Source organism: Trichomycterus rosablanca, chromosome 21 (assembly GCF_030014385.1).
Source record: "Trichomycterus rosablanca isolate fTriRos1 chromosome 21, fTriRos1.hap1, whole genome shotgun sequence".
NCBI classification, from domain to species: domain Eukaryota; kingdom Metazoa; phylum Chordata; class Actinopteri; order Siluriformes; family Trichomycteridae; genus Trichomycterus; species Trichomycterus rosablanca.
Window position 1 is genome coordinate 22779220 of NC_086008.1, and position 13848 is coordinate 22793067.

At 46.7% G+C, this 13848-nt stretch overlaps 1 protein-coding gene across 1 annotated transcript; it reads left to right on the top strand.

Annotated features, from left to right (window-relative positions):
• Positions 1 to 263: 263 nt before the first annotated feature.
• Positions 264 to 13121, top strand: mybbp1a (MYB binding protein (P160) 1a). Its single transcript, XM_063018362.1, has 27 exons — positions 264 to 575; positions 1114 to 1209; positions 1314 to 1397; positions 1606 to 1680; positions 1904 to 2011; positions 2214 to 2404; positions 2507 to 2674; positions 2842 to 2959; positions 3044 to 3333; positions 3432 to 3542; positions 3843 to 3968; positions 4050 to 4256; positions 7770 to 7878; positions 8097 to 8196; positions 8487 to 8647; positions 8774 to 8899; positions 9442 to 9588; positions 9764 to 9949; positions 10060 to 10217; positions 10388 to 10522; positions 10699 to 10759; positions 10861 to 10992; positions 11092 to 11160; positions 11486 to 11599; positions 11921 to 12019; positions 12207 to 12331; positions 12578 to 13121. The coding sequence occupies exons 1-27, from the start codon at positions 264 to 266 to the stop codon at positions 12924 to 12926; spliced, it is 3957 nt and encodes a 1318-aa protein (XP_062874432.1). The 3' UTR covers positions 12927 to 13121.
• The last annotated feature ends 727 nt before the right edge of the window (positions 13122 to 13848 follow it).

The following is a 13848-nucleotide window of genomic DNA, read 5'->3' on the forward strand; positions in this document are numbered from 1 at the left end:
ATAATAATAATCACAGTACTTTAATGTGCATTTAACACGCGTGTACATTATCTCCGGGACGTTGTAGCCCCACCACTGCCAGGTTCCTGCTGTTGGGCCCTTGAGCAAGACCCTTAACCCTTAATCACCTGTCACAGTACTGTTAGTTACTTTGGATAAAAGCGTCTCCTAAATGCTGAAAATGTAAATATTCGAGCAGGTAAACAGACTTTTATTTTGAAGCTCAGTGCTGTAATATTTAGTTTATATTCTGTCTCAGCTGTATGCTAGAGGGGACTTTTATTTTGGAGCTTAGCGGAAGTGCTGCGGAAGTGCTGTGGCTGCTGCACGTGGGTGCACACGTGTGTGTGTGTGTGTGTGTGGTGTTGGTGGTGCTGGTACTGGTACAGACGGATCCTGCAGTTATGGGTGAGATGGAGACAGAACCGGTGCGTCCTAAAGTCACGGACAGTAGAGGAGTTCTGAAGCAGAACCGAGAGTTCCTGGATTATTTCTGGGAGATCGCCAAACCGGACCGGGAGAACCGACTCCGAGCCGTGGAGAGTCTGATCGGTCATCTGAGGAGCAACAAACAGGTCTCCTGATCCACCACGACCCTTACCAGCTTCACTTCTCTTATATACTGTAGTGATTATATCTGTAACACACACACACACACACACACATAAACTCACACACACATAAACACACTCACATAAACTCACACACTCACACGAGCTCCTGCAAAACTTCTGCACTTTTAACCCCACAGTTACTCTTTCATTAATTAAATATAATATAGACGTTCATAATAAACATTCATAAGTTTTGGGACACATCTGATGTTTGAGTTATTTTAGTAGGAAGTTCTTACAGTAAACCCAGGAGGGGTGCACAAACTTTTTCCTCTCCATGTGAGAGTCACTACTGGGTGTGTGTGATCATGATGATGATGATGGTGTGTGTATGATGATTGTGTGTGTGTGTGTGTGTGTGTGTGTGTGTGTGTGTGTGTGTGTGTGTGTGTGTGTGTGTGTGTGTGTGTGTATGATGATGATGATGATGATGATGATGATGATGATGATGGTGATGGTGTGTGTGATGATGATGGTGATGGTGTGTGTGTGTGTACAGTCGGATGAGCTGAAGTACACCCTGAAGAGACTGGTGGATGGACTCTGCCACAACCGAGAGGAGGCTCGCAGCGGGTACAGCCTGGCACTGGCACAGGTACCCACTGATCCTACACCGCCCCCCCCCCCCCAATACCTTAATGCTTAATGCTGTTTCTCACCTGTGTGTGTGTGTGTGTGTGTGTGTGTGTGTGTGTGCAGGTGCTGAGTGTGTTTGAGGAGATCTCACTTCAGAGTGTGTTGGATCAGATCAAAGAGAAGCACAACCTGCAGGCAGCATCAAAGGTAAAATCAGGACACGCCCACTTATTAATACACATCTTTATATTATATTTATATTATTGTGATTATAATCTATAATATATTTATTATTGGAATAAGATTATATACTTTTATAATAGTCTGTACTTATTATATTACTAAAAGTATATATTCTAATTTATTTATATACGTATTTATAATCATCTGATCTTCTGTCTCTCTGCTGTTACAGAAACAGATCAGGAATGTGGCATTTGGGAATTTTTTTGGAGTTCTCGCTCTGTCTCAGTCTACACGCCTACAGAAGGTGAACACACACACACACACACACACACACACACACACACATACACACGTGTGTATACGTATATGAGGGATCTTCAGAAAGTTTCCTCACGTGTATATTGTGGTTATAAGCAGTGAGGGTGGGAGGAGGAGTAATCATAGGTGGTGACGTGCACAGAGGAACTGAGTATATCTAAAACACTACTTGTGTGTGTGTGTGTGTGTATGTGTGTGTGTGTGTGCAGGAGGCGGCCGTGTTGCTGGACTGTGTGAAGCTCCTACAGTCTCTCTCTCAGTACAGAGAACATCTGAAGGATCTACCCAGGAGGACCATGGTGGACGTCCTCAGTGAGGTACAGGAGCTTCGTTCTTCTTCAGTACACACTAGCTCTGAATGATCAGACCTGAGCCGGGAGTCCTAGAGATCTACAGGCTGTAAATAATCAGTCAGTTTGGTCGTGACTCATTTCCACACAGAAGCCTGTCTGACTGTGGACAGCACTGTGGTGTCAGGATGTTACCATGGTAATAACTGTGTGTGTGTGTGTGTGGTAGGTATCGGAGCAGCAGTTCGAGCAGGTCCTGTACGGAGCCCTACAGAAGGACATGAGTTCAGCTCTCACCAACCCCGAGAACTTAGAGCTCCTCCTGCTGGCCATGCGCAGATTCAGCTCCGTCATCGACCCCGCCCGCCTCAAAACCCTGCTGGGTACCACCTCGGTCATCTGTACACACACCCTGCCCAGGTACCCACACACACATCATCTGTACACACACACACATCTGTAAACAAACAGCATATGTGTGTGTATACTTACGTGTGTGTGTGTGTGTGTGTGTGTGTGTAGGTTGGTGGAGATACTGAAGACGGCCGCTCGCTCGGGGAAGAAGGAGTGTGTGCTGCCGGCCGTGGCGACGGACCTGCTCCAGACGTCCCTCCGCGAGGACAGTTTCACCCTCTTCTGGAACAAAGTGGTCATCGAGGGATTGATCTCAGACCCTCCTGGATCCAGCCAGTAAGTAGCGAGATCCTCGTTATCCCTCGTCTGCTGGCTGATCGAGAGTGCTGCACAGAGACCCTCGGATGAACGACCTGCACTTATCTCTCTCTCTCCCTCTCTCTCTCTCTCTCCCTCTCTCTCTTTCTCCCCCCCCCCCCCCTCTCTCTCTCTCTGTGTTGCAGTTATTTGGCGTTCCGTTTGCTGGGCGTGGCGTTACCGCTGGTGTCTCTCTCTCAGCTGCGGTTCATCCTGTCAGGAGAGGTGATGAGGAAATACGGCGAACACGTCATGTCTGCAAAGGTAAACAACGCCGTCATTACCCAGAACCCTCCTCTAGGAACAACCACCGCTCATCCTCGCGTCTGTGTGTGTGTGTGTGTGTAGCTCCCAGACCGCTTCAAGTTCTCGCCGGAGATGGACGCCGCCGTGTCGGAGTTCCTGCGGAGCTGCGCTGACGTGGAGAAGCAGGTGACGGTGCTGCAGGGCTTCAGCCGGGTGGCTCACCGCGGCGCCCCGGTCGTCCCGTCCTTCTGGAAGGTCCTGGAGGGGGCGGAGCCGGCGGCCCTGCAGCGCTACGTGGACTGGCTCCAGGAGCAGTTCTGCAGACCGGACATGGACGCGCTGCTGGAGTTCAGCACCCGCAAGCAGAGACAGAACCAGAACCCTGACACACAGTGAGTGCGCTCGCACAGGCGTCTGTCATGTTTACGTTTGTGCGGCTCCCTGTCAGGTCAGATCTCATTTCTCAGTGTGTGTGTGTGTGTTTCCTCAGGCCCGAGACGTGTGTGTTCCGCTTCCGAAAGTGGATCGTTCCTCGCCTCGCCTGCATCGTGGAGAACCATCAGATCAGAAAGAAGGAGGAGCTGGTGATGAGTATCACCAGGTACCGTACACACACACACACACACACACACACCTCAGGCTCCTTCTGAACCATAATATTTGATGGGGTGGAAGAGCTTGGGTGGCACAGCGGTCTAGACCAGGGATCCTGGAGTGTCCTCCTCCATGTCTGTGGTGCTGTGATGAATGATGAATGTGGTGGATGTGTGTACCAGTGTGTTACCCTCCTCGGCCAGAGGTGGCGACATGCACAGAGGAACTGAGTATATCTAAAAACACTGTGTGTGTGTGTGTGTGTGTGTGTGTGTGTGTGTGTGTGTGTGTGTGTGTGTGTGTGTAGGTTCATCTTCTTCCACGCGTTCTTTAACACACTGAAGCCCACGGCGGACGTTCCCGAGTCCCAGCGCTCTCTGTCTGTACCGCTGGATCAGAACACGCGAGACATAGCCAGTTCCACCTTCTTCAGGTAAACACACCACAGCTGGATCACACCTGGATGGTGTGTAGATGAATGAGTGAGTTCTAACCCCCCCCCCCCCCCTCTCAGTGTGTTGAACTCGGTGAGTGTGTTACCGGTGCTGAATGAACAGGGCGAGTGTGAGCTGGTGAACAAACGCAGTGCAGTAGGGGTGTTGGCCGACGGCTCCTTGTGGGTGTATCGGCTCGTCCAGTTCGCAGATACTCTGCTGAAACACAACACACACGTACAGAGCACTCAGCAACTCAACACACAGCACCTACAGGCCTGGGAGAGGTAATAATAATAATAATACATTTAATTTGTAATGCACTTTACATTTGTGTACAAATCTCAAAGTGCCACAAGATAAAGACATCACTACAATTAATAAATAAATAAAAAAATAAAAAAATAAAATAGCTACAATCACTACATAAATTAAAAATTATTCATAGGTTCTGCTAAAAAGAAAGGTTTTGAGTCTCTTCTTAAAAGTCCCAATCGGCTGTGGTGCCCTCAAATGGTCAGGGAGGGCATTCCAAAGGCGAGGGGCAGCAGAACAGAAGGCCCGATCACCCATGGTACTGAGCTTGGTTCTTGGGGGGAGAAGGCGATTTGAGTTGGTAGAGCGGAAGGATCGGAATGAGGTTTGAGTGGTGAGCAGTTCTTTCAAATAGGTGGGAGCATAACCATAAATACACTGGTGAGTGAGGAGGGAGACCTTGTATTCAATCCTAACAGAGATGGGAAGCCAGTGAAGAGAACGTAGAATCGGTGTGATATGCTCATATTTTCGCACTCTCATCAGGATCCTAGCGGCGCTGTTCTGAATGCTTTGTAATCTATGAAGACTTTTGCTAGAAATCCCAATGAGAAGTGCATTGCAGTAATCCAGTCTGGAGGAGACAAAAGCGTGCATCAGTTTTTCAGCATCTGATAGAGTGAGAGTGGGACGAAGTTTAGCAATATTTCTCAGATGATAAAAAGAGATCTTGCAGAGGTGTTTAATATGGGTATCGAAAGTGAGATGTGAGTCAAATCTTACACCAAGATTGGTGACTGATGAGGAAATGGGAATATTGTGATAATAATAATATTATATTAGTGACTCTGATCAATGCTGTGAGCAGAACAAAAACCAGACTGGAACTTTTCGAAAAGGTTATTGTCTCTAAGGTGGACCTGAAGGTGGGCAGCAACCGCTTTTTCCATTACTTTGGAAAGAAAGGGAAGGTTAGAAATGGGCCTATAGTTTGCAAAAACCTCAGGATCTAGAGTGGATTTTTTGAGAAGTGGTCTGATAATGGCAGTCTTAAGAGCAAAAGGAACATGTCCAGCCTGGAGAGAGTGGTTTATTACGGTGGTGATCAGAGGACTTATGGCAGAAATATTTGCTTTGACTAATTGTGTAGGAAAGGGATCTGAGGCACAGGTAGACGGTTTCATCCTCCTAATGATGTCTTCGACTTCTTGCTGTGAGGCTTCTGGAAAACAGTTAAGGGGCTGAGAGACCTCAAACTGTAAATGATTAGTCTGCATGGACAGAGGGGAGAAGCCAGGAAGGACAGAATGAATTGACTCTGTTTTCGTTCTGAAAAAGGTCATACATTTATTACAGTGCTCTTCTGTCATTTCCGCAAGTGAGGGAGCGTGTGGATTGAGGAGATGATTGATGGTGGAAAACAGCTGTTTGGAATTTCCTGGACTGTTTTTGATGATGTTTGAGAAGAACTGTGATTTTGCCTCTTTAAGGGATTTTGAATAGGCCTTTTGGTGTTTCCGATAGGCTAGCTTGTGCACTGTAAGGCCAGAAGCTTTGAAACGCCGTTCTAGGGCACGCCCAGCTGTCTTCATATCCCGTAGTTCATCAGTGTACCAGGGTGCTGAGCAAGAGAAAGTCACAGTTCTGGTTTTAACTGGAGCATGGATATCCAAAATGCTACTCAGAGCTGTATTATAAAAATCAACTGCACCCTCAGCTGAGGAACATTTTGTATGATGAATATGCTGCAGATCAACTGTCATGGTTTCTGGATTAACGTTCTTCAAATTTCTGAAACTAATTTGGCGTTTGGGCTTGATGTGGGTGGACATTAAAGGCAACTCCATTGAGACAGCCTTATGATCGGAGACACCCACATCATATACAGATAGATTGCTGATGGGTGCAGAATCAGTGATGACCAAATCAAGAGTGTGCCCTTTGGTATGTGTGGGGACATCAACAAGTTGTCTAAGATTAAAACAGTCCAACAACTGGAGAAATTCAGCTGCACGGCGGCAGGAGGGAGAATTTACATGGATGTTCATGTCCCCAAGTATCATAATGTTAGCACAGGTTGTACAAAAAGTTGAGAGAAGATTGTCCATCTCAGAGATAAAGAATGAGTTAGGTTTGGGGGGGCGGTAGATGAGAAGTACAGTCACAGGAGAAGGGGCATTACATTTAAAAGCCAAGCATTCAAAAGAAGACAGCTCAGTTAGGGGCAGAAGGGACAAATCCAGATCACTGCGGTAGATGACACACAGACCACCACCACGACCGGTGTTGCGGGCTTTCTGAAGATAGCTATAGCCGGAGGGACAGGCCTCATTTAGAGCAGAAAAAACATCCGGCTGATGCCAGGTTTCTGTAATGCACATCAAATCCAAGCACTTGTCTAAGATGTGTTCGTGTATGAGGCAGGATTTGTTTGTAAGTGATTGTGCGTTAAACAGCTCAATTTTGATCTTGGGTGAAGCAGTTTCTCTCTGTATCGGCCGAAGAGTATTGAAATCCACTCCACGTTTTATATCCCGCTCCGCATGTAGTGTTGCCATGGAAACATCACCGCTACTAGTTCGGAGAACGGCAGCATTCTGATGACGTGTTTGCGGTGCGGCAGTGCGCACAGCTGACCAGAAAGATGGAATCGCGTTATCAGACTGGGAGTAAACAAACTTTCTCCGTGAACTCCTGTGAATGTAGCGGCGAAGAAGTCCGAGTTGTTTTATTACTGATAAACACGATGGAGTAGTGTAGTTGTTGAGTTTCATTAGTTGGTTGATGGAATAACTCAACATCGTGCGCAATTTACGCCCAGGTAAAAAGTTCCTGTTGTATAACGCTGACAGCAGATACGTAGAAATCCAAGAGTCAGTAATTAAAACATTGATGAAAACACTGATAAACACAGGCAGACTTAAATAAACTTCGCGAAACATACCACCCCAGCGTCCTCTCCTCTTTCTCAGTTTCAGGTCTGAGTTTTAGATATCTTGGTGAAAGTACAAAGCCGGTGGCGGCTCGGGGGAGGGAAATCGGAGTTTAAGCAGTACCATAGCTGAATATTGTAGTCCAGTCATCACTGTTTTCAGGATGTGAAGAAAAGAAACCAGATTGAAAAACTGACCACAGATCACAGACACAAAAGTAAAAAAAAATTAAAGATTTATGAAGGGAGAGCAACGGCAGCCAAACGTACCAGCGTCCGCATCTTTTAAAATTGTCCAACACACTAGTCATTTAGTATCAACAGTAGCTAAGATTATTTGATGAAAAAGAAATAGAGCAACAGGAGTGTATAAAAAGATGAAAAATGAAAGAAAAATATGATATAAATATAATAAAATATGATAACGGTAGCGGCAGCCAAATGTGCCAGCGTCCACCATCACCATGACAACTCTCAGCATGTATACACACACACACACACACACACACACTCTATACACACACTACATACACACAATATACAGTGTGAATACCTAACCAGTTCATTAATACACTATTGTGTGTGTGCATTGTGTGTGTGTGTGTGTGTGCAGTATGTTACACTCTGTAGATTCTCTGAATAAGAAGATGAAGAAATCTGCAGCTCCAGAACATTCAGCCTTCCAGCACCTGTTTCTCATCATCTCCATCCACATCTTCAAGGTTCTCTCACAACCTCTCTAGTGTGTGTGTGTGTGTGGGAATGTGTGTGTATAAAGTGAGTGTAGAGTGAGTGAGTGTGTGTGTGTGTGTGTGTGTGTGTGAGACGGTGGTAGCCTAGTGGGTAGAGCTGTGGGTGACCTCAGCGGTTCAAATACTGCTTAACCCTCTAGACTTAATGTTGTGTGTGTGTGTGTGTGTGTGTGTGTGTGTGTGTGAAGGTTCCAGACGACAGTGTGGAGTTGCTGAATGACCTGAGGAGCTGTATGGAGAAAGCACAAGCTAAAAAGACCAAGAAGAAGAAGAGGAGTGATGCTGCAGGTGAGATGAAGTGGTTCTGGACCCGGTTCTGTTCTGAACTCTTTTCCACTGGTGCAGAACCGGTTCAGTTCCACCGTGTGTTTGAGTGTTGTGTAGTAGCCAAGAGAGTGCATCAGACCTATGGTCGAACCTTGAGGGACTCCTGGATGAATTGCCTGTATGATCTGAGCTGAGACGGACGTTGTTTACACGGCACACACCAGTGATTCGCTACGAGCCGCTCCACCCACCCACCTTAAAGTGTATTAATAATAGTGTGTGTGTGTGTGTGTGTGTGTGTGTGTGTGTAGGTGCTGTACAGGGGGAGGAGCCTCACTGGGTGGAGGTGATGGTGGAGATCTTGCTGTCCCTGCTCGCCCAGCCCAGCCGTCTGATCCGCACCGTGTGCAAAACGGCGTTCGGCCGCCTCTGCCCCCACCTGACCGCGCCCGCCCTCGCCGCCATACTCAACGTAAGACACACACACACACACACCGCGTGGCCGAAAGGCATTTCACAAGGTTTTAGAGTGTATGTGTGTGTGTGGGGGGGGGGGTGATGGTGAGGAGATCTTTATGGTGGTGTGATGCTGTGGTAGGTTCTGGATCCCAGTAAAGATGAGGACGAGAGCGCTGTGATGGTGACGGATGAGAAGGAGGGAGAGAAGAAGAAAAAACAAACAGACGAGGATGAGGAGGGAGGTGATGAAGGTCAGGATGGAGAGGTGAGTTCCATGCTTCTACGTCACCTTTTGTAAAGCTTTAATGATGTTAACGTCATGGAGCTCGTTATCATCCTGGTGTTCCTCAGACCAGGACATACGGCGCTGTTATCATCATCCTGGAATGTATAAGAAAGTTATCTGGACAGATGATTTGCGCCATAGGGTGCACCCTGGCTGGTCCTGTAAAATTGCCATGTATTTATTGCCCGTGCTGGTGTAGATCCTTCATTCCACCTTACAGTTGCAGCAGAACCATGTCGTGGTCTGTTCCCTTTGCTCCTGGGTCCAGAGGTCGTGTTCCTTACATCACAATAATACACTGAGGTGCTGGTTCGGTTCTGTCACGGCCGTGTAAAGTGGAGTCTGTTCACGTCGATCTGGTTTAACTTTCTGAGACCAGTTTCTGTGACTGGTGCTGCCACTATTCAGTGTTTTTGGAACTCTGTTAGTTGCCTCATATGAACTGAAATGCCACTTTTCATCGTGTCTCTGGGCTTAAGATTAATGATTATTCTGACTAACGTGTGTGTTGTTGTGATCAGGATGAAGAGTCCGACTCCTCTGGCGGCGATGACGATGATGATGAAGATGATGTGGAGGAAGAGGCGGAGGAGGAGGAGGAGGAGGTGGAGGTGGATCAGAACTTTAAACTGGAGCTGATGAAGGTCCTGCAGGGACAGAACGCTCTGGTATGAAGCACTGAATCACTCGAGAGATGATTCTGTTCATCTTCTGAATGAGTCACTCTTCTAAACTGATTCTTCAGTGAATCGAGTGAATGAATCAGGCGCCACTTTTATTTACCTGACGAGCGGTTCTGGTTGGGTCTGGTGTGTGTGTGTGTGTGTGTGTGTGTGTGTGCAGGCTACAGAGGCGGACGGAGATGATGAGGAGGAGGAGGAGGAGGAGCTGGATGACGAGGCCATGATGAAGTTGGATGAGAACCTGGCGACTCTGTTTGGAGAGCAGAAGAAGAAGCTTCAGGCCAAAAAGGACGAGAAGGAGCGACTGCGCCGAGAGAAAGTTCTGGTCCGGGACTTCAGGATGAAAGTGAGTGATGGGGAGAGACCAGGGCGGGTCTGACCTGTGTGTGGAGGTGTGGAGGTTCTGGACCTGGTTATAACCTGTGTGTGTGTGTGTGTGTGTGTGTGTGTGTGTAGGTTCTGGACCTGGTGCAGGTGTTTTTGCAGAAGCAGGGCAGTAGTGGGTTGGTGTTGGAGATGCTGGAACCTCTGCTCAACGTGATTGAGAACAGTATGAGTTCAGAGAGCAGCCAGCAGGAGCAGGACTTCCTGCGCAGAGCCGCCCACATCTTCAGGTACCATCACGTGATCAATCACATCATTACATCATCAATCACATCATTACATCATCAATCACATCATTACATCACATCGTCAATCACATCTATCTGATATATATAGATATATCATTTACCACTTTGGATATAACTTTATATATGTGTGTGTGTGTGTGTGTGTGTATCAGGAACGATCTGTGCCGTGGGAAGCACTACTGCAGAGAGGTGGAGGGTCGGGAGGCGGAGCTACACGACATGCTGGAGCGTCTGATTGGTCGAGCACAGAAGTTGGCGGACTCCTCTGTGGCGCTTTATTACTTCAGGTGAGACAGTGGGTGGTGGTGGCTGTCTGGAGGGGAGAGAAGAGTCACACACACACACAACACAGTCAAATAAACTAAAAATACAACCCTGCGACCCTGCTCAGGGAGCTGCACGGCTCATCTGTGTGTGTGTGTGTGTGTGTGTATGTGTGTGTGTGTGTGTGTGTGTGTTTCAGTGCTGCGCTCTACATCGTGAAGGTGTTGAGAGGAGCGCAGAAGGAACCGGACGCCCAACAGGTACGACCCCATCACACACCAGCACCCCCCGTCAGTGTGTGTGTTTGTGTGTGTGTGTGATCGTAGGTTATATTACTATGTGTGTGTGTGTATGTGTGCAGGAGAGGATGATGGGTAATCTGGACGTGGAGAGGGTCACGTCCTGTTTTAAAGAGGCGCTCACGTCGTTCATGAGGAGAAGGAAGAGCTCTCTCACCGGGGACATGTTCATCGATCTGTTCAACAGATTCCCTGTGAGAACACACACACACACACTCACTCACACACTCTCTCACACACTCACACTCTGTTAGCATGTTAGCACTGTGTTAATGCTCATGGTGTGTTTGAAGGTTCTGTGTGCAAACCTGCTGGACACGACGGTGGAGAACATCACTGCAGGGGTCCGAGAACACCAGCAGGTACATTTCTAGATCTCAAGATCTGCTCTGTGATTGGTTGTGTAACTTTAGATCTGCTCTGTGATTGGCTGCATAACAATAGATCTGCTCTGTGATTGGTTGTGTAACTTTAAATCTGCTCTGTGATTGGCTGAGTAACAGTGGATCTGCTCTGTGATTGGCTGAGTAACAATAGATCTGCTCTGTGATTGGTTGTGTAACTTTAAATCTGCTCTGTGATTGGCTGAGTAACAGTAGATCTGCTCTGTGATTGGCTGAGTAACAGTGGATCTGCTCTGTGATTGGTTGTGTAACAGTGGATCTGCTCTGTGATTGGTTGTTTCAGGCACAGGCGTGTGTGATGGTGCTGAGAGCTCTGCAGTGTAAGGAGGTGAAGAAGCAGATTTTGGACTCTCAGTGGATTCAGATCTGTCAGAAATGTGTAGAGCAGATCACACAGGTACCACACCCTCATTACACACACACAGAGGCCCCCGAGGGCCCCAACATTTATTAGCATTTAAATTAGACACCCGATGTACTGTTCACTCTTCAGTTCCAGCCGTGTCCACATACTTATGTTTCTTTATTGTTTATCCTCAAAATAAACCATGAGCTCAGGATCTGAGTTTTCCAATAATATGTCACCCATATGTCTCTTACATTCTTAGACAAAAGTGGCTGAGAATGTAAACAAACAAGCTGCTCCAGCAGTATTTAGTGAATAGATTTGTTTGAGTCCTGGTGTGATGTCCCACCTCCTGTCGTCCGTGTGTTTCAGGCCCTGCAGAAGGTGGAGTTGAAGAACAAAGCTGCTCATGAGAAGACGGTTAAAGTTCTGGAGCTCTGTCACTACCTCGTCAAAACTATTCACACCCAGGTAACCAAACACCAGCCACACCCATCGTTCTTCTTCTACACACACACACACACACACACACACACACAGACTGGCACCAGCGCTGGCACGGTGTCTGTACTGCTGGACACAGGTTAATGGTTGAGATGAACTCCAGCATGTCAGTATGTGTGTGTGATTTAATTACCTGCTGTGTTCTTCTGAGCAGAAGGTGGAGGTGGACCTACAAGATCTCCAGAACGTCCTCAAGTCCCTGAACGCCGACGGGAATCTGCAGAAATCCGGTAAACTGGAGGACACGTACTGGAGCGTCATGAAGCTCTTCGGTGCTCAGTGAGTTCGGGCTCAGCAGAAGCTGGAGCTTCCATCAGGCTGGAGAAAGTTTGTGAACCCCTGTGTTTGTTAGGAAGAGCAGAGCTGGACTGGTCTCGTCTCATTTATTAAAACATCTCGTTCTGAGATGTGATTGGTCCAGAGGTTCACACACTTCTTCTCCAGCCTGGTCATTAATCCATTCGTCTTATATAAAGATCAGTAAACAGTCCACGGCTCTGATTGGTTCTGGTTCGTGCTTTTCAGGAAGCCTCGGGTGGAGAAGGTGAAGAAATCGAAGGACGAGGAGAAGCAGACGGAGCAGGAGGCGCAGAAGAAAAAGAAGAAGGGATTCCTCCCGGAGAGCAAGAAACGCAAAAATCGCAAGAAACCCGGCGTGACCGAGGGCAAAGAGGGTACGGAGACGGCAGGAGTCGCATCAGGAGGAGGCGCAGAGGGGAAAAAGAAAAACAAGAAGAAGAATAAGAAGAGTAAAATCGGAGGAGAGGAGGTGCAGGATCAACCTCCCACCAAAAAAGCTAAAACTCAGCAGAACCAGAAGAACCAGAAGAAGAAGAACCAGAAGAAGAAAGGACAGCAGGCTGGAGGAGAGTGACCTGGTGCTCCTCATGATCGTCCCTTTATTAACAGTGTTATTATCAGTGCTGTTAGATGAAAGCTATGTGGGGGGCGTCTGTGGTCGCTGTGTAGATCAGATCTTGTGTAGATCAGTGGGGATTATTAACGCCTGTATCATCACCTGCACCAAAACTGTTTCTGTACAAAATAAAATGTTTTTATTGTAATAAAAGCTGCAGTCATTCATTGTATATTCACGTTTATCTCTTCCACTCCAGCAGGGAAGATCCATCATGAAACACGTTATGAAGCTAATGGAACGCTCCTCACAGCTTTTGATTCTGAACTTGCCGAGCATTTGAGATGGTCCAATCAGATCTCTGAACCAGAATTTACTTGTAAGGACGAGTGAACAGTATCAGGAACTCTAATACTCCATCAGTGGTGTTTACTGATCTCTTGGTAATAATTCTTGGTGTTAGGGTGGCAGCGGTGATCAGGTGTATTTTTCTGATGATATTCACCAAAACATTGACTGTAGGTGTGTAGGGTAGGTGAGAGTGGTGTGTCATGATTTATGAGGTGAATTTATCATCAGTATAATAAATCTGGACAGATTTTCATGATCACTAAATGATTTGATGGTGTTCCACTGCTGATTAGTTAATCATTTGTGTGATAAACCAGGACAGCAACATTTCTTAAACAAATACAGATTTGTTTGCAAACATGAATTCTGCACAAAATTATTCCAGAAAACAATAAATGTATTAAAATGTACATTCTGCTTCAGTCTGAGGATTTGGCTCAGAAACAATTATAATAAATAAATAACATTGCTTCCTTTCACTGCACTTCTCTGGCTTTTTTAAATCAATGTTTTAAAACTCAGCTTTTATAATAATAATATAATAACATGGAATTGTGCTCTGCACATGACTAAAATATTACTTTCACCA